Raw genomic sequence first — 27,870 nt, forward strand, 5'->3', positions numbered from 1 at the left:
CGCTGGATCGCTGTGCGGCGAAGTATTCTGTGACGATGTCGGAGGAGACGACATGAGAGCAGTAGATCCAAATGCAGGAGGTTTATTGGGAAAAAGCAGACAAATCCAAAACGGCAGACGAGAATGTAATCGAGAGGCAGGCAAGGTCACACAACCAGGAAAGCAGTCCAAAACAGGCAAACAAAACAGAACAGTAATCCAAAAAACGGTAGTCAGGTAGCAAGCACAAGGGTCATAACCATAAAGCTAAAAAACATGAGAAAAAGAACGCTTGGTAAGGCAGTAAACTGGCAATACTTCGTGGGGAATGTTTGCAACTGAGCTGTTTAAATATGGTGTCAAACAGGAAGTTACCAAAGAAGAAGTGGGTGGTTAGTATTCTGGAGAGAGCTCCCTCTGGTGGTTGGATGAAGGGTAGTCCGTTACAATTACTTTCTAAGGGGTTCATTGTTTAGAGCTGTCAAAGTGAGTTCTGTGGATGCTTCTTTGGTGGGCGTATCTTGTAGTGGAAGTCACAGCATTTTGTGGGTTGTTTCTAAAAGTTGCCATAGTTAGCCTCAGTTTTCAGAAACCATGGGGCGAGAATATGAAAATTCACAGTTACAGCAATACACATCACTTCTATTCTCCCATACTGCATAAGCTTCTTCCAGCTCATCATTGAAGACACATTGTCATTTGTGAATTTCTAACCTCAGAAGCTGCTTGTAGCAAAAACAAATTACAGTCTTTAGTTTAAGAGGCCCGAATAAAGAGTTAAGTTGAGCTGATGTTCGTGGGTTTACTTCTGCTCTGTTTCTGCTTTCTGTTTTTAACCAGAGTGGGAAAGATATTTATGCCTTCATAGATTCACAGCAACATGTGCACTTCATTTTTATTGACTTCTTATAATTCGGCCTGTTTGTGATCAGGAGTTCCTGAATGAAGCACCACTTCTCACTTCTACAAGTAACCGCTGTCATGTACTACCATGGAAGAAATAATTTTTAAGCTTGTGGCAAATCAAAATCACTTTATAAACCATATGTCTCAATTGTGTTTGTGTGTATATATGTGTCCACTTTAAGTCATGTGTTCTATTTACAAATGTAATTGTTGAAGAGAGAATAATAACTCAAAAAGAGCCTGCCTTGCACGAGCAGGCCTACATTTGATATCACATTGTGACTCCACTTTATTATGATCTGTGTGTGGCATTGTGAATGAAGAAAATAACGCAGTTCGAGAACAATTAGCGAAAGAACTTTAACAACTTGCATGCACTAAAAGTGTAAATTTCTTAGAATGGATCTCTTTTTCTGTCTATTTCTTCATGCATGTCTGTGCAGAGTTTTGTCTCCTCCTCCATCATCTCTTCTTGAAGTGTGAATAGCTGTTTAAACACGGGAAGTGCCTGGTTTAGCGCACACAGGACTATTAAAACAGTTTATTAATGTGTCAGTATGGGGTCTGGTGCACTGCCTCTCATGTTCTGTAAGTATTTTACTATTCTTTTACGCTGTTTTTTCCCCCTGCTTTTAATACAATGTATTCAGCTGAGAATACAAGAATGGTTAGGCTGTGTTTAGGAGGGTTTCAGTATTTATTGTTTTCTTTGTTGTTCAGATTCAGTGTGATGATATGTCTGGATCAGATACAGAGTTTCAGAGAACACGCGTTTATCTGTGCTGCATGTGAAAGATGGCCATGTGATTTTGCTTGGTTTTGTTGTAATACCCGTTCTTCCTATTTTAAGCAGTTCAGTTAAATCAGACATATTTGTGTTATTATGAGTTTGGTGTTGTACGATACTGTATCTTTAAACAGACTTACTTAACTTTATTGGTCTTAAAGGAAATTCTTAAAGGTGAAAGCTTTGATCAGTATTTAGCAGCGCTTCATACTTTGAGTAAAACCTGTGACTTTGGCGATCTGCGCGAATCTCTGATAAGGGATAAAATAGTGTGTGGCATTCCTGACAATACAGTATGAGAGAGACTGCTGCGAGAGCAAGATCTTATGCTAGAAAAAGGAGTAAACATATGCAGAGCGGCAGAGACTACTCGCACGCAGGCAAAGGAACTAAACAAACAAGATAAAACAGTGCATGCCCTCAAAAACATGAAGCCACCACGAAGTAAAAATAAACACGGAAAGACCCGATCAGAATCAAATAAATATGAATGCGGAAAGTGCGGCAGCCGCCACAAATTAAGAATGTGTCCAGCGTTTGGAAAAACTTGTAATAAGTGTGGCAAGCGCAATCATTATGCAAAATGCTGAAAAACAAAAAGTACTGGAACTTAAGTACACACTGTGAAAGAAAACATAGAAACATTTTTCGTGGATGCAATAAATGTCAGCAGCATCTGTAAAGAAGAATGGATAGTACCATTAACAGTTAGTGGTACAATTGTGCCATTTAAACTGGACACAGGTGCCCAAGTGAACCTGATATCAGAGAAAGAATACAAAACTCTCAGACAGAAACCAAAACTACACAAAGTCAAAATAAAAGTCACAGGCTATACAGGAGAAGAGGTGCCGGTGAAAGGCAGCTGCACAGTAAATGTCCTATACAAGGGGAAGCACCACAAAATACAGATGCTGGTTTTAGACAAAGAAGTGCAGCCAATTTTGGGCTTAAAAACATGTGAGCGACTAGACTTAGAAAAGAAAGTCTTTGTGGCTAATGTGCATAAGGACACAGACAATGATCCACTCCTCAACGAATTCAGAGACATTTTTGAGGGCCTGGGATGCCTCCCAGGGGAACATAAAATTTACATTGACCACCAAGTGGCACCAGTCATTCATGCTTGTCGAAAGGTTCCCTTTGCTTTAAGAGAAAAGCTTAAAGAAGAACTTCTTCGCATGGAAAAATTGGGAGTGATAGCATAAACTGAAGAGCCAACAGACTGGGTGAGCTCGTTGCATATAGTGGAAAAGAAAAATGGTCAGCTCTGAATCTGCCTGGATCCAAGGGATCTGAATAGAGCCATCAAGAGAGAGCACTTTAAGTTACCCACTCGAGAGGAAATCATGTCACAATTTGCAGGGGCAAAATGGTTTAGCAAGTTGGACGCTTCTACAGGATTCTGGCAGATGAAGCTGGATGAGGCGTCATCAAGGCTCTGCACCTTCAACACCCCTGAGGGCAGATACAGGTTTCTCAGGTTACCATATGGCATACCATCAGCCCCAGAGGTGTATCACAAAACCATCAGAATGATCTATGAACACATCCAAGGCATGGAAACAATGATGGATGACATCATAATCTATGGTGCAACCAAAGATGAGCATGACGCCAGACTTAGAGAGGTACTTGAAGTGACTCGAAAAGTCAATCTGAAGCTCATGAATTTGGAGTGAAATCACTAACCTTTCTTGGGGGAAAAATGTGACCCAAAGAAAACATCCACAATTGAAAAGCGGCTACAGAAAAAAATGATGTCAGAAAGAAATTCTGACATACCACAGAACCTGTTCTGGGGGATTTATCACAGAACAAGAGCTGTTGGCATAAGAAATTTCAGAACCAATGCTAAAATTTTATGATCCAGAAACAGTGAATTTCAGCTGATGAAAACATGTATGTGTGACATGATGACGTATGGCAGCCAGTGGCCTACGCGTCCAGAGTGCTATCTGCTGCAGAAACAAGGTACGTGAAAATAGAGAAAGAATTGCTAGCCATTACATATGCATGTGAGAGATTCCATCAATTTGTCTACAGATGAGCATTCACCGTAGAGACTGACCATAAACCATTGGTTCCCATCATGGCCAAGCCGCTGAACGATTGTCCCCTCAGAATACAGAGAATGCTCATCAGGCTACAAAAATATGATGTGAATGTAATCTACACACCAGGCAAGTACATGTTTGTGGCGGACACACTGTCTCGTGCTGTAGATAGACAAGAGGGAACAGAGACCTGTGCACCAGAAATAAAAGCTTACGTGGACAATGAGCCTAAGGAAAGAAATGCTGAAAAATGAAGAACACCTGGGAGAAGAAAAGTGCAAAAGGAGAGCTAGGGAAGTGATGTACTGGCCCAGGATTAATAAGGACATTTCGCAGTTGACAGCGGCATGCAAGCTTTGTTTGACCTTCAGGCCCAGACAGCAGGCAGAGCCTATTCTTCCACATCCTGTAACAAGTAGGCCTTACTACAAAGTTGGAGCCCAGATTTATTTGATTACTACAAAGTTGGGCAGATTTATTTGAAGAGTCACATTGTGGTAACTGACTACTACTCTAATTATCCAAAGGTGGCCACTGCAGTCTACTACTAGCAAAGAGGTCATTGCCTTCATGAAGTCTACGTTTGCTCACCATGGTGTCCCCTGTGCAGTATTTACAGACAATGGGCCTCAGTTTTCCAGTAGTGAATTCAAGAAGTTTTCTGAGGAATGGGGTTTTGCCATTATACATTCAGTCCAAATTACAGATCAAATGGACTGGTGGAGTTGGCTGTGAAAACAGTGAAAGGGCTCATGCACAAAGGCTCATGCAGGGAGTGAAGACTTTTGGAGAAGTCTCATGATCTACAAAAGTGCACCACTAGAGAACGGCTTTTCCCCAGCTCAAATGCTCATGGGCAGAAGAATCCGAACAAATTTGCCCATTAGAGAGGATCTTCTGGACACTCCACATGCAAGTCAAGTGAAATGCTTTAAACAGAAACAAAAAATCAAACAAAAGAGACTGAAAAGCGAAGCCACTGACAGCTTTGAAACCAGGAGACACTGTCAAAATAAGAAACCACAATACAGGTCTATGGTCTCAGCAGGGTAAAGTGGAAAAACAAGTGGCTCCAAGGTCTTATGACATTACGATGGATGGTGGATCAACTCTGTGACGGAACAGAATTTATTTAAGTCCCAAGCAAAGCTCTGAGACTGAGATACAGGATACAACAACTACAACTTCTAAGCCGATGAATACAGAGACTGGACAGGTTGCGGAGACAGTACCAAAGACACTGACTGAACAAAGACCGAAAAGAAACATTAAACCTCCAGAAAGACTGACTGAAGTTATGTGAAGTTTTGAGTTGGCTTACAAATGATTGTTTGATTTCTATAATAAGTAAGGAATAAGGAGTACAATCAGCTTGGAGTGATTCACAGTTACATTGCATTTGAATATTTTTGTTGTTGATGGTTGGATTTACTACGTGAAATAGAGTAAATGCTATGTCATTTCTTCAGTTTATTGTTTCTTTTTCTCTTTAGGGGAGAGATGTGTTGTTATGCATGGGGGCTTTAAGGGGGTGTGTTTGGAGGCAGAGGTTATGGCTATAAATTCACATGCAGACAAAGAACTTCAGCTTCTTCTTCTGCTTTTTCTCCTTTTCTGCTCTGAAGCTCACAGGTTAGCCTAGACCTTCTATAGACTTAACCTTCTCAGATTTGTAAGACTTGTAAGATTTGTAAGACTTGATTATACGCTTTATAGATTTATATTAACTTTTTAACCATTTGATTTGGACTAACTAAGAATGACTCTTATTGAGTTTGCGTTATGTAATTTATTTGTGAAATGATTGGATTGAACATTCTTATTGAAACAATTTTATTTTCTCATTTTTAAGTTATTAATAATTATGTTATTTATTTGCATATCTGAAACATTTTGAATAAATTGTAACTTCTCCAACCTACCCGTCTGACTTGGATTTGACTTTGCATCAGTAGTTACAGTACATGGACTGAATGAAGCCTTGAGGCAAAAATTTGCCTCGATGATTTTTTTTTTTTGTATTCAAGCTACTCGAGGAACCGTTTTTAGCCCTAGCTGGAACAATACTGGTAAACAGTTGCTGCCCCCCGACTTCTATAGTATAAAAACAAAACAAACAAAACAAACAAACAAAACAAAAAAAAAAAACACTTTTGGGGTCATTGGGGACCAGAAACTTTATGGTTACAAACACTCCTCAAAAGATCTTCTTTTATGTTGAGGAGAACAAGGAAATTCATGCAGGTTTAGAACAACTTGATGGTGAGTAAATGATGACAGTATTTTTATTTTTTGGGTGAACTATCCCTTTAAAATCTCATCATATAATGTCAGGATCTCATATAGCCTACTCCTATACATGCTTTATCTTTGACTACGTTCATTTAAGACACAAATGACTGTGTTGACGAGGAGACAGGAGACAGAGTTGACGAGGAGACAGGCATTTTTACACATAAATGTGTATTTGAACGTTTAAGCACAAGGCGCGAAAAAGAACTTAAGTGTAGGCAGGCGCTGTACAAACAAACGCACGCTGCGTGTATCACGCTGAACCCGAGGCTTTGGCGATCTGCGCTACCCATGGCCTGTCAATCAACCCCACATCCAATCACGGGCCCCCTCCTTGCTCAGGCCCTGAGGCTTTAGCCACGCCTAGCCCAATGGTTAATATGGCCCTGACTTCAGCATATGCTGATAACGGAATATAACTGTCTTAAATGATTCCGTTAATATATCTCTTATGGCCCGTATAGTGAAAAAAAAACAAAAAAACATGAGAGCGTATTTCGTGTTAAACAGGTTGTTTTTGTGCATGAAATAAATCCATTGTTAAGTTGTGGTTATCATTTTTTTGTAACTACAGTAACCATGGTTTTTGGTTTTATTTTTAGTAAAATTTAATTTTAATTTCCGTAAGGGTTGTGTTGTTGTCCACTTTAGCTCCCTCTAAACCTATTTTAAAATGATGTGAATATTGGTCTCCTAAATTCCTACTCTCTTCCTACTTTACAATAGTATTTATGTCCTTTTGTTAATTTTGGAGTAATTGACTGCTACTGCTAACATTTGCTAGCAATTTTATGCCTAACTAAGTAAACAAAAACAAAACTACAATAGTCTATTTACAGAAGTAACTGACCTGCATTTGAAGTCCTGGAAAGGACAGTTTTGACTCTCTGCTCCACCTGGGCGCTTCCACTACACTCTCGAGTCTCGCATCCTTTTGGCGGACACGCACGAGACAAAACGTGTTGTCAATCAAGACTAACCGACTCATGATTTATTCGAGTTTTATTATTTAATGGCAAATTCGGAAACAATCACTTTAGTACATTCGGCAGGCAACAAAAATATTTTTTAAAAATATGTAGAGCAGCGGGCCAAATTGGCTGCCAGGCCACCGGGAATTCTCCCGGTGCTCCCTATGGCCAGTCCGCCCCACTTTTGACAATATCTCCTCCTTCGCTGCATGATCATAAGTGCCTGATTCGGAAGTTAGCATTGTTTCATGCATCGCTACATTATTGATATGGACTCCATGAGTTGTGTGACTGACTTAAGAACAAGTTCAGATGGGATCTTCACTCCCCACATATTAAGAAATCAAGCATCCACGTCCCAGCTGGCTGTGTTTCGCTCTCTGTTCATCTCTGAATGTGTTCAGGAAGCAAAGCTAAATTTCTTTTTATGCTCTCAGATTATTGACATCTTGCTTGCTAATGTTGCATAGGCTTATTTAGTCGTTTTTCAGTGAAATGCTCGTGCTAAGCTTATGTGATCATACTGACAATGTGCCTTACTTATCTGCTGTCATTGGCAGCATGCTGTGCTTTAACCTATTTAGTCAAATCACACTCTGCAGCACAGATTAAAGCAGTTTGGGGTGAGACAGGAAATAGTGACCATAGTGTGGGTGGAATCAATTCTGCTGTGGTGCAGCTCTAGGGAGAAATGATAAACAGTCATTGTTCACTAAAGTCAGTTCACTGTTGTTCTTGTTCTGATATCAGACACGCTTGTTCTATATAGTTGTTATTGGGAGCAGTCTTGTTCCTAAGCTGTCTGGTGTTATTGGGAGCACTTGGTCTTAAGGCTATATGGTTGTTATTGAGAACATTTTGTTGCTGAAGCTTTCAGGAATTGGCAACATACTCGTTAGGTCGTCTGGTTAAGGGCAACGTGCTTGTTGACTAAGGTTTTGACATTTTCACTGTCAGTTTATATTGGGGGAATATCGACATATGGCTTTGTTTTGGGGGGTTATTGCTGCTCTCCCTGCTCTTATTCATGCTAGGCTGCATGGATGTGCACTGAGTTCTTGCCCAGAACAGAACCATCTCCAATCCAAACTGTATGCTTATTGTCAGTCATCTTTGTGGTCCATAGTGGTGTAAATCTAAAAATATTAAGTGACAATAAAATAAATAATTTGAAGTTTAATTTCAGCAACACAGAGCTGTATTTTACTTAATTTTGGCTTTATTTTTTGTCTTTTTTTAGTATTGCTGGAGACTTATTCTTATTTGTAAGGGAATAAACCTCTGCATTTGTCCTTTTCAGTGACCCTTTTGATAACCATTTATCCATGTTTATCTGTTGAAGACTCCAGTTACTGTATGCAGCAAATGTATGGTAAATAAACTGGCGGGTTATTCTTATACAATCAGCAAGCTTGAATAGTGAATACACAGTAATAGTTTTGTTATTTAATTGCACACTGCATTATAACTTATAATTTTTACATATAATTTTTATTAAATAATAATTTAATAAAATTGCAATACTGTCACCACCCACTGGAGGGCTGTGGCCCACAGGTTGAAAACCACTGCTTTAACTGAACTGGGTTTGATTCATTTAAAATATACTTTATGTGAAAACACCATAAGTGTCTAAGTGTGACCATGTGTATGTAAAAACCCACCAAGTTTTTTTTTTTTTTTACATAAAATCATCTTTCATAAGGTAAAGAATATTGTTAAAATGTAACCTTGGTATCTTTAATATTGATGGTTGAAGTCAAACTTTTGATCTCATAATTAGATTTCAAAGACTTTTTGTCAGTGGTGCCAGCAGCAAACAGGAAGTGAGGCTCTGTATTAAACACTTTGACCTAAATTGGTTTGGAATTCTTTGGCTTTTTTTGTTCCAGTGAAGGATCAGTGGTGTGAAATATTAATCACATTAAGTGGTAACTCTTTACATTACTGTGCCCTTTGCCATTTTTAACTCGCATGTTATATATGTTTATTCAAATAAACAAATAGATAATAATAATAATAATAATAGATTTTATAGATAATAATAATAATAATAATAATAATAGATTTTATAGATAATAATAATAATAATAATAGATTTCATTTATATAGTGCCTTTCCGTTGCCCAAGGACACATTACAATGCAGATACAATAAGAAAAAATACAATACGAAGCCAAGGGACAATAGAGACTAAGGTTTACCAATTCCAAACCACATCAATCTTAATAACAACTATTAATTCTGTATTTAATTATTTATATGTGATAGAAGGAACCATTTAGTCTCCAGCGCCACCAAGAAACTCATCATGAACTTAACACTCAAAGGGTATTTTGTACGTTAAGCTTACACAGTTTAATAACTACTATTAATTTTGTATTCAATCATTTATAAGTGATATATAATTGTCCATGAAGGCTGGAAGTGAAAAACTATTTGTATTCAGCTGTGCAAAATTATTAGGCAGGATTAATTTTACAGATGGTCACCCATACTCAGAATTTGTGCTCTGTATTTAACCCATTTAAGTGAACACTCACGCACTGTGAACACACACCAGAAGCAGTGGGCAGCCATATTGCGAGCTAAAAGAAGGAATTGCATGTTGAAGTTTTTTAAACGGATGGCTTGTATTCATAAAGAGAAACACTTTAAACCTTGTGATAACTTCATTGCATCTCATGTGGATGACAAAACAGGTGACATACAAAGGCAAGATGAGAATAAAAAAAAGTACTCAAGCGCCATCTAGTGGAAAAAGACATCAACTCAGATACCCTTAGTGACAGAAAATAAAAAGCTTTGAAGCAGCCAAGACACTTTGCTTGAAATTCTTCAGAGTGGTAAGAGGATGTGATGCTGGTCCTTCAAGTCACCCTCAACTTATCTGTCTATAAAGCCTATAAAAACCAGTCTTCATGTATTTCACAGCACTTCAGCATGTTATTCTTATTAAGTGAGAATCATTTTTTAGGATATTTTTAAGTCTCTGAGAATGTGACACATTCCACTGGCACATGAGACTAAATGGTTCCTGATGGTTTCACACCTAATTCTCACCTTAATTCTACCATAATTTTGAAAATTCTTACACTAGTATTACATCCTTCTCATAGACATTTCAACATTTTTGACTTTTCAGTCTAAGTAAAATCTTTTTTTTTGGCTCATTTTATTTGTAAAAACAACAACAACGACAAAACCTGCCTAATAATTATGAACATTTGAATAGGGGAGTTTTTCACTTCTAGCCTTCATGTACAATTATATATCACTTATAAATGATTACAAAATTAAATGAAATACAAAATAAATAGTAGTTATATTAAATTAATAATAGTATAATTATGCATGCCCTGTAGAAAAAACGTGTTTCAGTGATTTGTGTTCAATGATTCTTCATATCTATGTTTTCCTGCTTTTAGTGCTGATGTCCTTCATCCACTCTGGACTCACTGAAGGTACTGTGCAGTATGGCAGCAAATTTTATGTACCTTATTAAACTAATGTGTATTGTGTTGTAGTATTTGTGTTGTGAGAAGAGTGAAGGACCCAGAGGCGAAGGCCGGGAAAAGCAAACAGAAGTCTTTATTCGTTCTTGGCAACGATAGTAATAATATTAACACAGGCTGTCTGCCGTCTACTTCCACTTCTGTAGCGCGGAACAGGGAAAATACAGGAACGAAAAGTCAGTCTCAGCTGGAGCGCGCAGACTCCGGCAGCGCAGCAAGGGGGGGATTCCTCAGCAGGTACGAGTAAGCCAGCGGTGGGCGTCCCGGGAATGATGAGGCGCCGAAGGCGCAAAACAGGATGACTGGGCAGACAAAGAAGACTCTAGACAGTTACTTGCAATACGACAGGACCGGACAATAAACACGACAGGACTAGACTTCACTTGACACGACTAAACTTATCTTGCAACAGGTAGAGGGTCTCAGAGAGACGGCGTTCAGACATATAGAGTAATAATCTGGCAGTAAAGCCCAGAAACAAACAGGTAGAAATAGAGAGGGTAATCAGGGCATAGTGGGGATCAGGTGCCGTAGCAATCAGCGCGAACCCAGATTGCGATAGCGACAGCTGGGGGAGAGAGAGGGAGGGAGAGATGACATAGAAAGAAGAGGCTAGATGACGAGAGTCAAACCCGGCTCGTAACAATTTGTCTATTTGGATACATAACATTTGTGTCTTTACTGAGGTTTCTGTTCATATTTCTTATTATGTGGTCTGCTCTTCCCTCCTTCCTTCCTTTCTTTATTCCTTCTTTCCTTCCTTCCTTCATTCATTCATTCTTTCATTCTGTCAATACTATGGATACATCTGCAAACTTTGCATACGACTGTTTCACTAGTTATACTGAAAGTTTGTTACATGTATAAAATCATACACATGCCATAAATGTTGTACAAGTTGCTGTTGTGTGATATTTGAATACAAAATAACATGTAGATAGAATATAAATATCAGCATTTCATTTTGTTTTTACCAATAATTACAAACATTTTTGATGTAATCAACACAAGCAAATCTTAAATTTAATGCATTGTTTCTCTGCTACCAATGTTGTGAGTTCATAGCGGTGATCGTACTGTAATGCTTTTTCAGCCACTATTTTCTTTTATGTTTATCAGTAAAATCTGTAGTGAAGGTGACGCCAGATCAGCTTGTGTTCAGAGGAGAGACAGTCACTCTCACATGTGACATACAGGGAGAAGGAAACAAGCAGTGGACATACAGCTGGTTTAAAGATGGAGACACAGATGAACCGTTTACAACAACAACAGAAGCAGAGTTCAGACTCAGTCCTGCTGATATGTCTAATAGTGGTGAATACAGCTGTGAAGCAAACAGAATAAACATCAGTGCTGCTGTTACACTGCATGTATCAGGTGAGTGTTTATTCAGATCTGTTTAATGCTCATTTAAAATCAATATCTGTGGCTCAACAGTTCTTGCCCTCTTCTATATCAGCCACATCACTTTTGGTCATTATTCTTTCAGATGCCTTATTCTTTTATACTGTATTCTGATTCTTTTTTTCATGTGAAACAGAACACATGCAATGGCTCAAACATTAATATGCAACATTGCTAATATTTGAGTCAATCACATTTAATTCAGTGAAATAAATCAGTCAAAGAAAACCAGCTTTACTTAAAATGTTACAGCACACTATGGATACATTTGCAAACTTTGCATGTGACTGTTTCACTAGTTATACTGAACGTTTATTACATGTATAAAATCATACACATGCCATAAATGTTGGACAAGTTGCTGTTGTGTGATATGTGAATACAAAATAACATGTAGACAGAATATAAATATCAGTGTTTCATTTTGTTTTTACCAATAATTACAAACATTTTTGATGTAATCAACACAAGCAAATCTTAAATTGAATGCATTGTTTCTCAACTAACAATGCTGTGAGTTCGTAGCAGTGATCGTACTGTAATGCTTTTTCAACCAGTATTTTCTTTTATGTTTATCAGTAAAACCTGTAGTGAAGGTGACACCAAATCAGCCTGTGTTTAGAGGAGAGACAGTCACTCTCACATGTGACATACAGGGAGAAGAAAATGATCAGTGGACATACAGCTGGTTTAAAGATGGAAACACAGATGAACCGTTTGCAAAAACAACAGAAGCAGAGTTCAGTCCCAGTCTTGCTGATATGTCTAACAGTGGTAAATACAGATGTGAAGCAAAGAGATCAGACATCAGTGCTGCTGTTACACTGACTGTATCAGGTGAGTGTTCATATTCACATCTGTTTAATGCTCATTTAAATCAATATTTGTGGCTCAACACTTTTCCTATACTCTTCTATGTCAGCCGTATATCTAAGATTTTGATACTTTTGAAGATGTACAGTAACATTTGTACACAGGTCAGTTATCAATGAGAATGACAACTGCATTTTATAAATTCACATATTCATAAATTATTTAGTATTGTAATGCACATCTGAGTTAAAGAGATTATCAAAAAAGGAGGGACGTTGGTCACCAAAAAAGGTGACGTTAAAGATAAAGAAACAAAAACAACAACAACAAAAACAACAAAAAACTTATTCACTGTCACTAAATGGTTACAGGTGATATTCACAACTATCATAAGAATAGAGTCTTGAGTGAGAAGAGTAAAATACAGATAAGCTTTGTTATGAAGTCAGGGAGAATGAGGTGACTTACAGATATTGATGTTAATTGAACTTAAAACCATACAAAAACGTATTTTGCCTGGTACTTAAAACTGTATTAAACAACATTAAACTGAGATGACAAAACTAATGATAGATAGATAGATAGATAGATAGATAGATAGATCATAATCATATTCATGAAAGAGGTAATTGAGTCACTTTATGTTTTTGTCTTTCTTCACAGATTTACCCACATCTACACTGACTGTGACACCAGACAGTCCTGTATTCACTGGAGAGACAGTCAATCTGAAGTGTGTGATCAAGTCTGATCACAGTGGCTGGAGATATAAGTGGTATAAAGGCAGTAAAGTCAAGAATGTGATGTTAAAGGACTCCCAATATTACATTGTAAACATAGACACTCTAACTATCAAAGGAGTAATTGCATCTGATCAGGGTCAGTACTGGTGTAGAGGACAGATAGCTGGAAGACCCAAAACATTACATTCCAGCTCTGCTGTTAATCTCTCTGTGATGGGTGAGTTGAATATCATTGTCCTCCTAAACTCACTCTACTGTCATACATCTATTCATCTCAGCTGGTTTTGTTCAAAATGGAAAACTATTTACCGCTTACGAAATTTAGCTAAGTATATACTGTATTCTGCCTATTTCATTAGAAATGGGCCACATTATACAACAATAGTGACTCAAACTATTAGATGATCTTATTACATTGCAAATTTAATTCAACACAGTTTTTACACTCTTAAATTATGTAATTGCAGAGTCTGCAACTGTATAATATGTGAATACAAAAGATGTAGATATGAATATCAATGTTTTATTTATGTTACATCAGTATTTACAAATAATTTGATGTAATTAATATCAACAAGCAAACCAGATCTTAAATTTAATGCAGCATGTTTCTCATCAGACTCTAATGCTGTTTCAGTCAATATCTACTGATATGTGTTTTAAAACAGAGAGACCAAAACCTGTAGTGAAGGTGACGCCAGATCAGCGTGTGTTCAGAGGAGAGACAGTCACTCTCACATGTGACATACAGGGAGGAGGAAACATTCAGTGGACACACAGCTGGTTTAAAGATGGATACACTCACAATCCATACATAACAACAACAACAGCAGAGTTTAGTTTCAGAGCTGATTCTGTGTCAGATAGTGGTGAATACAGCTGTAGAGGAGAGAGATCAGACTCACAGAGATCAGACATCAGTGCTGCTGTTACACTGACTGTATCAGGTGAGTGTTCTTATTCACATCTGTCTAATGCTCATTCAAAATCAATATATGCGACTCAACACTTCTCTTATACCCCTTCTATATCAGGACTGAAGCAATTCATTTTAATCATTTTGTTCAAATTCAGAACTGCATAATGTTTCTTTTCAAGACAGATACAGTGCAGTAATCAGGAATTTTCATACTTGATTTAAACAGCTAAATGTAATAGCATTTGTGCACAGCTCAGTTTTTAATGAGAATGACAATAACATTTGATAAATTCACAATGAAACAGAAGTACCAATAAAATATTTTTAACAAAATAGACAATATAGATGTATGATTGCTAACACAAAGAGAGGGTAGGGGTGGGGTATTAACTGAGATGACAAAACCAATGACAAAAAATAAAACACAACAAAATATTTTTTCCATGAAAGAGCTAATTTGTTTTTTTTTCCCTAATTCACAGATTTACCCACATCTACACTAACTGTGACACCAGACAGTCCTGTATTCACTGGAGAGACAGTCAATCTGAAGTGTGTGATAAAGTCTGATCACAATGACTGGAGATATGAGTGGTATAAAGGCAGTAAAGACAACAATGTGATGTTAAAGGACCCCCAACATTACATTGTAAACACAGACACTCTTACTATCAAAGGAGTAATTGCATCTGATCAGGGTTATTACTGGTGTAGAGGAGACATAGATGGAAGACCTGAATCACTACATTTCAGCTCTGATTTGTATATTTATGTGATTGGTGAGTTGAATATCATTGTCCCCCTAAACTCACTGTACTAAATGTATGATTATTTATTCAGATTTAAAGACTTGGATCCAGAAGCTGTTGAAATTCCTATATAACATACAACACACTATTAAAAGAAAACAAATAAATTACACACATTCACTGTGATTGTTTCAGATGATGTGATGTTGAATGACATTAAACATGTAGTGAGTGTTCAAATGGAGGAGAGACCACCCCTTTCCTCTCCACATCTCTCCTCTTTAACATCAGTGTTACACAAATACAGGAACTCAGATGATCAGATCATGTTTTCTGCCTAGTTCACTGAAAGAGCTCTGTCTTCTTTCTTTACAGATTCACCCACATCTACACTGACTGTGACACCAGACAGTCCTGTATTCACTGGAGAGACAGTCAATCTGAAGTGTGAGATTGAGTCTTACAGTTACTGGAGAAGTAGAAATGGCCTGACACATGAGTGGAGATATGAGTGGTATAAAGGCAACAGAGACAATTCAATGTTACAGACGTCTGTTCGTTACAGTGTAAGCAGAGACACTCTCACTATCAGAGGAGCTACTGAGTCTGATCAGGATCAGTACTGGTGTAAAGGACAGAGAAACACCAATGAAAGACCAAAATCATCACGTTTAAGCTCTGCTGTTTCTCTCACTGTGAAGGGTGAGTTGAATATCATTGTCCTCCTAAACTCACTATGATCACATATTCAGACTGATTTTGTTCAGAATGGAAATCTTCACCACACTGAATTCACCACAGTATATAATGTATTTTGCCAACTGCTTAATAGTATGTGGAAAAAAAATACAATAGGCACAAAAAAAGAAGTTCAAACTGTCACATGACTGTATCACATTGCAAATTTAATTCAGCACACCTTTATAATCTTGCATTTTTACACTATAAATATTATAAATGTATTGCAAGGTACAATTCTGTGATATATATTTATAGAAAAGAAAATGCATGTAGACAGGATATAAAGAACAATTATTTTTTTCATCAATAATTATTAACATATTGATATTATCAACACAAAATACAAGCAAACTAGATTTTAGGTTTAATGCTGTTTTTTTTCCCCTCAGGGGAGATTTTGATTTTGACACACACACTGTCAGATAGATAATAGTAGAATATTTTCTCTTATGGTTGGGCATAATTCAGTGTATTATATTGAATCAGGATTAATGAATATCTTCCACAAGACCAAGACCAAACCAGCACTCATAATATTCATTTAAAAGTTCCAAATTTACTGACTGAAAAATATACAAAAAATAATTAATAAATTAGAATAAGACACTATATAGAGCTGTTACCTATCAAAATAAATCACTAACAACAGAATTTATCTTTGCACTACAAAGGTGACCCAGAAGCTGCATCTGAAACAGTACAACTGCAGAAATATTGTTGAGATCAATGTTTTAATATAAAAATTGGAACAGAAATATGATGGAAAAATAAAATGAATATGACTATCAGGCTAAACCCACCAGTAGGCTAGGTGGCAGCAAATCACTTAAGGTGTGAGTCACTGAATTATATATTCAACCGATTTATTCAAAGCAGCTGATTTATAATGAAACACCACTGTGTGTTGCTCAGAAACACACAACAGTTCTGCTATGGATTTGTTTGGAACTACTTTCCTTGCAAAAATAGCCAAACAAACAAAATAATAATAATTCAAATTGTGTCTAAAATGTAATTCACTTAATATCAATGTCTTGTTTGTTAAACGTTTGTAAAACATCAATATTACATTTTTCACATTTCACAATATCCCAACTTAGTGACTGTCACTATGGTTACAGGTGATATTCAAGACTACTATGTATTGTGAGTTCAGTACAGATGTGTTTTGTACTGAAGTTAGATGTAATTAGGTAACTTACAGTTAATGATGTTAAATGAGCTGAAATCCAGTTAACAAAACCATATTTTGTTTGGTACCCATCTATTTTAAACAATATTAATCTGTGATATTAAATTCTTTGAAAATGGAGACATTCTGTTCACTTGTGAAGCCAAATATGTCTTGAAACCAAACAATCATGAGAATAAACAACAATAGCAAGCATTGCAAGAGCAAGTAAAATAAGAAAAACAAAAAAGAAGAAGAATTGACTAAGTGGAATAATGAAATGCTAAATAATTCAAAATAAATAAATAATAAAAAAAACAACAGCAACACAGACATGAAGGTTGCTATTAAGAATCCTGAGATCCTTCGTGACAGAGTCAGAAAAAAATGAGATGAGAAAACGAATAGCAACGCAAAAATAATACGCAACCAGTATTATGAACTATGACAAAATAGTGTATTATTGTCACGAATCCTGTCTATGGTCTTCCGTCTGTTCACCACCAGATGTCGCCTGCTAATTATATTGAGTCTTACACCACACAGACTGTTACACATCACCATAGACTATATTTCCCATGTTCCATTGCACTGACTACGCACACATCTGCAGCCAATGACACACACCATAAATACGAGGTCCCAACCATCATTCAGAGCAGAGTATTGTTTAGCATTTACCGCTCTCCTAGTGATAGCTACATTATGGAGCCATTTCGAGTGTCCTGATTCTAGTTTAGTCTTGTTCCTAGTCTGGTTTTCCGAGTCTTGTATCCTAGCCAGTTGAGAGACTGTGATTTCATTCAGAAAGACAGTTTTACCGATTTCACCACAATATATACTCTTTTTCTGCCTTGTATTCTGCCTACTGCTTACTAGTATAGGGCAAAATTTAAAATATGCAACAAAAAAACAGTATAAACTGTCACATGACCACATTACATTGCAAGTTTAATTCAGCACACTTTTATACTAAATTTTACACTAGAAATATTATAAATGTTTTACAAGCTTTAATTGTGTGATATATGAATATAAAAGAACATACATGCAGACAGGATGTAAATATTAATGTTTTGTTTTCATCAATAATTATTAACACATTCATCTAATCAACTACTAAAAAACTAGATTTTAAATTTAATGCAGCTGAACTGAATATTTACTTGATGTACCCCAAGATTTTGTATTAACATTTCAATAGTTTAACAACATATTTGCATGTTCACAGTTCTCTAATATCGGTTGATGATCACACGACTGTTATCTTTTAAGAAAAAGGTGATAAAATAAAGTATTTTATTAAAAAAAGACACAACCAACAAGAGTCAGGTAATCCAACAGCAACGTAACAGTGCAACAAACAATACCAGACAAAAGGGAGCAGACGTGAACACTGTACATGTAGTGATGAAGAAAAGAAAACACACACACACACACACATTCACTGTAAGTCTCATGAATGTTTTAGATGATCTAATGTTAGACCAGGTTAAACTTGCAGTGAATGTTCAAACAGGGGAGAGACCATCACTCTCCTCTTTAACATCAGTGTTACACAAATACAGAACTCAGATGACCAGATCATGTTTCTGACTAGTTCACTAAATAAGCTCTGCCTTCTGTTTTTACAGATTTACCCACGTCTACATTGAATGTGACACCAGACAGTCCTGTATTCACTGGAGAGACAGTCAATCTGACATGTGTGATTGAATCTTACAGTGACTGGAGACAGAGAAATGACCTGACAAATGACTTGAGATCTGACTGGACACCTGAGAGATGGAGATATGAGTGGTATAAAAGCACAGACAGTGTAATGTTACAGATGTCTGATCGTTACACTGTAAACAAAGACAATCTCACTATCAGAGGAGTTAAAAAGTCTGATGCGGGTCAGTATACGTGTAAAGGACAGAGAGATGGAAGACCAAAATCATCACAATCAAGCTCTGCTTTTTTTCTCTCTGTGACGGGTGAGTTGACAATCATTGTCCTCATACACTCACTCTACATGAACACACACAGTGTCCCTTTCATGCTGTTTCAGCTCAACAACAAAAATGGTTGTTTTGCAAATTTAATTCAAACTGGAAGTCTGATCAAACTATGAAGAAAGGTCTCTTTGAAATTGTGGATAAAGTTATTACATATTGCACATTTTAGTAACTGTAGTCAGTCATTTTATGGAGAAACTGTATTCTGTTCACAGTCCATCTCCATCTCTGAAATTCTGTACACAGTTTACATACTATAAACTGCATATACAGGGACAGTTGTGTGCTGTGCTGAACTAAACCCATCAACCTCAGATGATAAACACAAAGGCCAAGTACATACTGAAGCTTAGTTCAGCTCAGAATGCAGTTGTCAGTTTTGTAAATAACCAATGTATGTGAAAACAGTGCTCTGATAAAGGCACCTTGTGTACACTGATTGCAGCACACCGTTTAAACTCAGTGTCTATTACATCTCTGGTACTTAAGATGGAAAATTGTAATTAAAAATCAAACAAACAACAACAACAAAAAAAGCTAAGTTCATTTGTAATCTTATGAAATTATTACACTTTCAAAAATAATACGCAACCAGTATTATGAACTATGACAAAATAGTGTATTATTGTCACGAATCCTGTCTATGGTCTTCCGTCTGTTCACCACCAGATGTCGCCTGCTAATTATATTGAGTCTTACACCACACAGACTGTTACACATCACCATGGACTATATTTCCCATGTTCCATTGCACTGACTACGCACACATCTGCAGCCAATGACACACACCATAAATACGAGGTCCCAACCATCATTCAGAGCAGAGTATTGTTTAGCATTTACCGCTCTCCTAGTGATAGCTACATTATGGAGCCATTTCGAGTGTCCTGATTCTAGTTTAGTCTTGTTCCTAGTCTGGTTTTCCGAGTCTTGTATCCTAGCCAGTTGAGAGACTGTGATTTCATTCAGAAAGACAGTTTTACCGATTTCACCACAATATATACTCTTTTTCTGCCTTGTATTCTGCCTACTGCTTACTAGTATAGGGCAAAATTTAAAATATGCAACAAAAAAACAGTATAAACTGTCACATGACCACATTACATTGCAAGTTTAATTCAGCACACTTTTATACTAAATTTTACACAAGAAATATTATAAATGTTTTACAAGCTTTAATTGTGTGATATATGAATATAAAAGAACATACATGCAGACAGGATGTAAATATTAATGTTTTGTTTTCATCAATAATTATTAACACATTCATCTAATCAACTACTAAAAAACTAGATTTTAAATTTAATGCAGCTGAACTGAATATTTACTTGATGTACCCCAAGATTTTGTATTAACATTTCAATAGTTTAACAACATATTTGCATGTTCACAGTTCTCTAATATCGGTTGATGATCACACGACTGTTATCTTTTAAGAAAAAGGTGATAAAATAAAGTATTTTATTAAAAAAAGACACAACCAACAAGAGTCAGGTAATCCAACAGCAACGTAACAGTGCAACAAACAATACCAGACAAAAGGGAGCAGACATGAACACTTTACATGTAGTGATGAAGAAAAGAAAACACACACACACACACACACATTCACTGTAAGTCTCATGAATGTTTTAGATGATCTAATGTTAGACCAGGTTAAACTTGCAGTGAATGTTCAAACAGGGGAGAGACCATCACTCTCCTCTTTAACATCAGTGTTACACAAATACAGAACTCAGATGACCAGATCATGTTTCTGACTAGTTCACTAAATAAGCTCTGCCTTCTGTTTTTACAGATTTACCCACGTCTACATTGAATGTGACACCAGACAGTCCTGTATTCACTGGAGAGACAGTCAATCTGACATGTGTGATTGAATCTTACAGTGACTGGAGACAGAGAAATGACCTGACAAATGACTTGAGATCTGACTGGACACCTGAGAGATGGAGATATGAGTGGTATAAAAGCACAGACAGTGTAATGTTACAGATGTCTGATCGTTACACTGTAAACAAAGACAATCTCACTATCAGAGGAGTTAAAAAGTCTGATGCGGGTCAGTATACGTGTAAAGGACAGAGAGATGGAAGACCAAAATCATCACAATCAAGCTCTGCTTTTTTTTCTCTCTGTGACGGGTGAGTTGACAATCATTGTCCTCATACACTCACTCTACATGAACACACACAGTGTCCCTTTCATGCTGTTTCAGCTCAACAACAAAAATGGTTGTTTTGCAAATTTAATTCAAACTGGAAGTCTGATCAAACTATGAAGAAAGGTCTCTTTGAAATTGTGGATAAAGTTATTACATATTGCACATTTTAGTAACTGTAGTCAGTCATTTTATGGAGAAACTGTATTCTGTTCACAGTCCATCTCCATCTCTGAAATTCTGTACACAGTTTACATACTATAAACTGCATATACAGGGACAGTTGTGTGCTGTGCTGAACTAAACCCATCAACCTCAGATGATAAACACAAAGGCCAAGTACATACTGAAGCTTAGTTCAGCTCAGAATGCAGTTGTCAGTTTTGTAAATAACCAATGTATGTGAAAACAGTGCTCTGATAAAGGCACCTTGTGTACACTGATTGCAGCACACCGTTTAAACTCAGTGTCTATTACATCTCTGGTACTTAAGATGGAAAATTGTAATTAAAAATCAAACAAACAACAACAACAACAAAAAAAAAAGCTAAGTTCATTTGTAATCTTATGAAATTATTACACTTTCAAAAATAATACGCAACCAGTATTATGAACTATGACAAAATAGTGTATTATTGTCACGAATCCTGTCTATGGTCTTCCGTCTGTTCACCACCAGATGTCGCCTGCTAATTATATTGAGTCTTACACCACACAGACTGTTACACATCACCATGGACTATATTTCCCATGTTCCATTGCACTGACTACGCACACATCTGCAGCCAATGACACACACCATAAATACGAGGTCCCAACCATCATTCAGAGCAGAGTATTGTTTAGCATTTACCGCTCTCCTAGTGATAGCTACATTATGGAGCCATTTCGAGTGTCCTGATTCTAGTTTAGTCTTGTTCCTAGTCTGGTTTTCCGAGTCTTGTATCCTAGCCAGTTGAGAGACTGTGATTTCATTCAGAAAGACAGTTTTACCGATTTCACCACAATATATACTCTTTTTCTGCCTTGTATTCTGCCTACTGCTTACTAGTATAGGGCAAAATTTAAAATATGCAACAAAAAAACAGTATAAACTGTCACATGACCACATTACATTGCAAGTTTAATTCAGCACACTTTTATACTAAATTTTACACTAGAAATATTATAAATGTTTTACAAGCTTTAATTGTGTGATATATGAATATAAAAGAACATACATGCAGACAGGATGTAAATATTAATGTTTTGTTTTCATCAATAATTATTAACACATTCATCTAATCAACTACTAAAAAACTAGATTTTAAATTTAATGCAGCTGAACTGAATATTTACTTGATGTACCCCAAGATTTTGTATTAACATTTCAATAGTTTAACAACATATTTGCATGTTCACAGTTCTCTAATATCGGTTGATGATCACACGACTGTTATCTTTTAAGAAAAAGGTGATAAAATAAAGTATTTTATTAAAAAAAGACACAACCAACAAGAGTCAGGTAATCCAACAGCAACGTAACAGTGCAACAAACAATACCAGACAAAAGGGAGCAGACGTGAACACTGTACATGTAGTGATGAAGAAAAGAAAACACACACACACACACACATTCACTGTAAGTCTCATGAATGTTTTAGATGATCTAATGTTAGACCAGGTTAAACTTGCAGTGAATGTTCAAACAGGGAGAGACCATCACTCTCCTCTTTAACATCAGTGTTACACAAATACAGAACTCAGATGACCAGATCATGTTTCTGACTAGTTCACTAAATAAGCTCTGCCTTCTGTTTTTACAGATTTACCCACGTCTACATTGAATGTGACACCAGACAGTCCTGTATTCACTGGAGAGACAGTCAATCTGACATGTGTGATTGAATCTTACAGTGACTGGAGACAGAGAAATGACCTGACAAATGACTTGAGATCTGACTGGACACCTGAGAGATGGAGATATGAGTGGTATAAAAGCACAGACAGTGTAATGTTACAGATGTCTGATCGTTACACTGTAAACAAAGACAATCTCACTATCAGAGGAGTTAAAAAGTCTGATGCGGGTCAGTATACGTGTAAAGGACAGAGAGATGGAAGACCAAAATCATCACAATCAAGCTCTGCTTTTTTTCTCTCTGTGACGGGTGAGTTGACAATCATTGTCCTCATACACTCACTCTACATGAACACACACAGTGTCCCTTTCATGCTGTTTCAGCTCAACAACAAAAATGGTTGTTTTGCAAATTTAATTCAAACTGGAAGTCTGATCAAACTATGAAGAAAGGTCTCTTTGAAATTGTGGATAAAGTTATTACATATTGCACATTTTAGTAACTGTAGTCAGTCATTTTATGGAGAAACTGTATTCTGTTCACAGTCCATCTCCATCTCTGAAATTCTGTACACAGTTTACATACTATAAACTGCATATACAGGGACAGTTGTGTGCTGTGCTGAACTAAACCCATCAACCTCAGATGATAAACACAAAGGCCAAGTACATACTGAAGCTTAGTTCAGCTCAGAATGCAGTTGTCAGTTTTGTAAATAACCAATGTATGTGAAAACAGTGCTCTGATAAAGGCACCTTGTGTACACTGATTGCAGCACACCGTTTAAACTCAGTGTCTATTACATCTCTGGTACTTAAGATGGAAAATTGTAATTAAAAATCAAACAAACAACAACAACAACAAAAAAAAAGCTAAGTTCATTTGTAATCTTATGAAATTATTACACTTTCAGGAGCAAATAGGACAAATAAATGCTGTCATCAGAGTCACAGCCACATTCACTGTTTTAACACAAAGCTTTAAAAGATCAACAGTTATGGGATTTTATTGGTCAATTCTTAAACCATTTGTCAATTATTGTCAATCAAAAACGAAACATCTGTCAACGTTTATACTCATATTGATAGTCACCTGTAAGACTTCCTTCCCTGGAACCCAAATTGCATTGTTTACAGCTGAATCTTAAGCTGCTCTTTTAAATACAATGACAGTGAATGAGAGAGAAAAATAAAAAATCACCATCATTACCGATGGCTGTCACATCAAAGGTATAGCTGAATATATTTATTTCTTCATAACAGCATGAAAATAGGTATTAGTTTAGGAAGTCATACAATCCATAATAGATAGTTACTGTATTCAGTTAAGACTGAATCTACAAACTCCTACAGTATGTAAAGGTTGACATTTTACATGTAAAGATTACAAGGATATAACACTTCAGTGTCTCACAATCGGTTATTTGTCTGCTTTTATCTTTATCAGATTTACCCACATCTACACTGACTGTGACACCAGACAGTCCTGTATTCACTGGAGAGACAGTCAATCTGACGTGTGTGATTGAGTCTAATCACAGTAACTGGAGATATGAGTGGTATAAAGGTACAAACAACAGTGTAATGTTACAGACGTCTGAGCGTTACACTGTAAGCAGAGACACTCTCACTATCAGAGGAGCTACTGAGTCTGATCAGGATCAGTACAGGTGTAGAGGACAGAGAGATGAAAGACCAAAATCATCACAGAAGAGTAAACAAATAAATCTGTCTGTTAATGGTGAGTAAATACTGTGATAAACGCTCACCTGTTGTTCAGCATTACCAGGCACTACAATATATGATGCACTGATGCACAAACAAGTTTTATTGTAGAATGTGCTGGATGCATAAACATAAATGCTATCTTTCTGATAAAATCAATGTTATATGCAGTGGGGGCATGTGGGTAAAGAAGTCTTGAAACAATGAGTAATTTCATGTACTTTTGTGCTATTATAATACAGAACATCTGTGTATTTGTCATGTTTTCCTGTCTTAGCAGCTTCAACTTCTCTTCTGGTCACTGGTGTGGTTGTGGGACTGAGTGTTTCCCTGTTGATCTTCATCTCACTGGTGCTGCTGTGGAGATACAAGAAGAACAAAGGTGTGGAGCAGTTCATAACATTTTGTATGATTAATACAGCTGAACATCAACAAATGAAAGATACAGTTTCTGAATAAAGGCTAATGAGAAGATCTAAATATCAGCATAAAGCATCACAGTAGACAATGCAAATAGTCTTAAGTGATCATAATGCTCTTTATTTCTGTTATCATCAGCGAGCGATCAGCAGCGTAACGTTAACCAGACATCAGACCCAAATCAATCTGCAGAATCTCAACCAGAAAACTCTCCTCTACAGTCTGGTCAGCCTCAGTAACTAATTATTTAAAATGATAATTATGGTTTTCAAATCTAGCTGTTTGAAAAAAAAAAAAAAAAAAAAAAAAAAAAAAAACAAAGTATCAGTTTTTGTCTATACACTGAAAGTCATTGGGGTCCACCGTTTGGACACCACCATTCTTTAAAATATATTTTTTGAACTATTCCTTTAAGATTTATGTATAAATGTATAACAATTATTAGCTTTTTACCTTTTATCCTCAAAATGCTTGTTTTCTGTCCAGCAGGTTCTGATCATGTTTATGATGACGTGACTACAGTGAAAAATAGAGATAAAGGTTCCTAAACCTTATTGTATAAACAATCTACACATGTATTATACAAAATCCACAATCATTCAATCATGTTGCCTTGACTTTTTTTCTTTTCACTTCATACAGTGAAAGTCAATGGGTTCCAACATTGTTTGGACAACAGCATTCTTAATTTTATTTAAAAACTGCCTTGCTTTTCTTAACCCTTTACCCTCAATGCTTGTTTGCTGTCCAGCAGGTTCTGATAATATTTATGATGATGTGACAATAGCAAATAATGGAGAAACAGGTTGAGTCCTAAACCTTATAATAAAAAACAATTTACACATCATACAAAATCAACAATTCAATAATGTTGCTTTAACCTTATTTATTTTTTTTTTTTAAATGATCAGCCATTTTCAGATGTCACATATTCAGAGGTCACTGTTAAGAAAAAGATGGACAAAGGTTAAAACAAACCCTCTTAACTACACCTATACAATACAATCATCTGTTTAAAAACATGAATGCATTTCTTTTTTTCTTCTTCTTTTTTTAAGATGATGTCATTGGCGAAACAAATAATGTTACATACTCTGAAGTTGGAAAAAAAGGAAAGAAATGCAAAAGCAAAGGTGAGATTTCATTTTTTTTTTTTTTCCTGAAGTACAATATTTCCAGTACTTTCTATATATATGTATATTCTGATTTATCTTCTGTTTTGTAGATATTAATATTGCAGAACCCAGTGATTTGACTTATGCACAGATCAATACACAGGACAAAAAGAACACCAAAGGCAAAGGTAAATACACAACAAATGGCATCTAAATACAATGATTCATCACATTTAATTTGAATATAATCATTTTATAATATGAGAAAAAAAAAAATCGAAAACAGGACTGATGGAGCCAGTTCATGCGACTTTGTTTCAGAACTTTAACGAAAAAATCACAACACAACAAATACATCTGGGAGTTTTTTTTTTTTAACTGAAATGAGTGAGACAAAAGATGTGAAGAAATTAAGAGATGATAAAAGCAGACCTAGACAGACTAGCGAGTCAGATAACCAAACTTGCTTTTCATGATAGGTGCTGGACTTGCTGATATTATGATTGAAATGAAATCTAAGCAGAAACACAAAGGTAAATGAAGAGATGATCTGAAATGTTGTCATGAGAATGTTACAGATATTGTGAAAAGTGTTTAAAAATATATAAAATAATTTAACAAAACCTGCTACAAAATAAACTAAAATAAAATGCTCTGATCTCTCTTATTGTGGATTACCAGTTATTAGTTTTGCAGATGTATATTGTTAATTCATTTGCTGTTGTTGTTCTCTATCAGGGAAGAGCAGTGAGTCTGGAGACACTTTCTACTCTGAACTGAAGCACAACACAGACAGAGGTGAGAGAAACACTGAGTTGAGCTTCAGCACTATTACACTCAAACCACTAACCTTAAATATTTACCATGCACCACTACAGATCAGAATTATTCCTAAAGTCTCATTGAGGAAATGTAAAAACATTTTATCATTATTTTATTGTTATTTTTTATTTGTGTTCTTCAGATGCTGATGCTGGGGTTGATGCAACTTACGCTCAACCTATTAGGAAGAAGAACAAAACACGTAAGAATTTTGTTACAGTTGTACAATAATAACAGTCACTGACAATGATCTCACAATTTGCAGTTGTCGTTTGTGTTTCCATTTGTGTTCTTTAGATGCTGATGCTGGAGTCGATGATGCAACTTATGCTCAACCCATTAGGAAGAAGAACAAAACACGTAAGAATTCTGTTACAGTGGTACAGTTATTTGTTATGTGTATCAGTTATTTGTGATGATCAGAGGTTGATTATGATCTTAGTACTTTAAAGTGTCAACAAAATTAGCTCATTATTCACATCACACACACAATGCATCATCTTACATTATCTGTTTAAAGGACCGTGAGTGCAGTGAAGACAACAGACGGCTAAAAGAGATTCAGTGAGCTGCTTATGCACATGCTTGATTTAAATACTTTAGAGGTACATATGCATTGTATTATCTGTACACATATTATGTAAGCAAAACACATGTATCTATAATATATAGTATATTTTCTCCAGTGAACACAACTGTATCTGTAATAAAAAAAAAAATAATAAATAAAAAAAAAATTT

The 27,870-nt window shown here is 36.2% G+C and overlaps 1 protein-coding gene across 13 annotated transcripts; it reads left to right on the plus strand.

Annotated features, from left to right (window-relative positions):
• The first annotated feature begins 1,446 nt into the window (after positions 1 to 1,446).
• On the plus strand, positions 1,447 to 27,837 carry LOC127160454 (basement membrane-specific heparan sulfate proteoglycan core protein). Of its 13 annotated transcripts, none has more exons than XM_051103092.1 (23): positions 1,447 to 1,473; positions 10,421 to 10,456; positions 11,627 to 11,884; positions 12,491 to 12,748; positions 13,388 to 13,684; positions 14,136 to 14,414; positions 14,869 to 15,165; positions 15,511 to 15,837; positions 18,682 to 19,026; positions 23,014 to 23,358; positions 24,496 to 24,789; positions 25,051 to 25,155; positions 25,332 to 25,418; positions 25,680 to 25,733; positions 25,945 to 25,998; positions 26,115 to 26,159; positions 26,252 to 26,326; positions 26,419 to 26,496; positions 26,788 to 26,841; positions 27,047 to 27,106; positions 27,273 to 27,332; positions 27,428 to 27,490; positions 27,651 to 27,836. In XM_051103092.1, the coding sequence occupies exons 1-23, from the start codon at positions 1,467 to 1,469 to the stop codon at positions 27,656 to 27,658; spliced, it is 3,486 nt and encodes a 1,161-aa protein (XP_050959049.1). In that variant the 5' UTR covers positions 1,447 to 1,466; the 3' UTR covers positions 27,659 to 27,836. The 13 variants fall into 13 exon arrangements, with proteins under 13 accessions (XP_050959049.1, XP_050959052.1, XP_050959050.1 ...); XM_051103095.1 differs by having other exon boundaries at positions 25,054 to 25,155; XM_051103093.1 differs by having other exon boundaries at positions 25,948 to 25,998; positions 27,651 to 27,835.
• Positions 27,838 to 27,870: the final 33 nt, after the last annotated feature.

The sequence above is a fragment of the Labeo rohita genome, unplaced genomic scaffold (genome assembly GCF_022985175.1).
Source record: "Labeo rohita strain BAU-BD-2019 unplaced genomic scaffold, IGBB_LRoh.1.0 scaffold_354, whole genome shotgun sequence".
Lineage (NCBI taxonomy): Eukaryota > Metazoa > Chordata > Actinopteri > Cypriniformes > Cyprinidae > Labeo > Labeo rohita.

Bases quoted from the DNA above. Each gene is read 5' to 3' on its own strand.
- LOC127160454 (XM_051103092.1), top strand. The intron at 13,685-14,135 runs GTGAGTTGAATA...GTTTTAAAACAG, and splicing joins TGTTAATCTCTCTGTGATGG to AGAGACCAAAACCTGTAGTG. The intron at 27,107-27,272 runs GTGAGAGAAACA...TGTGTTCTTCAG, and splicing joins GAAGCACAACACAGACAGAG to ATGCTGATGCTGGGGTTGAT.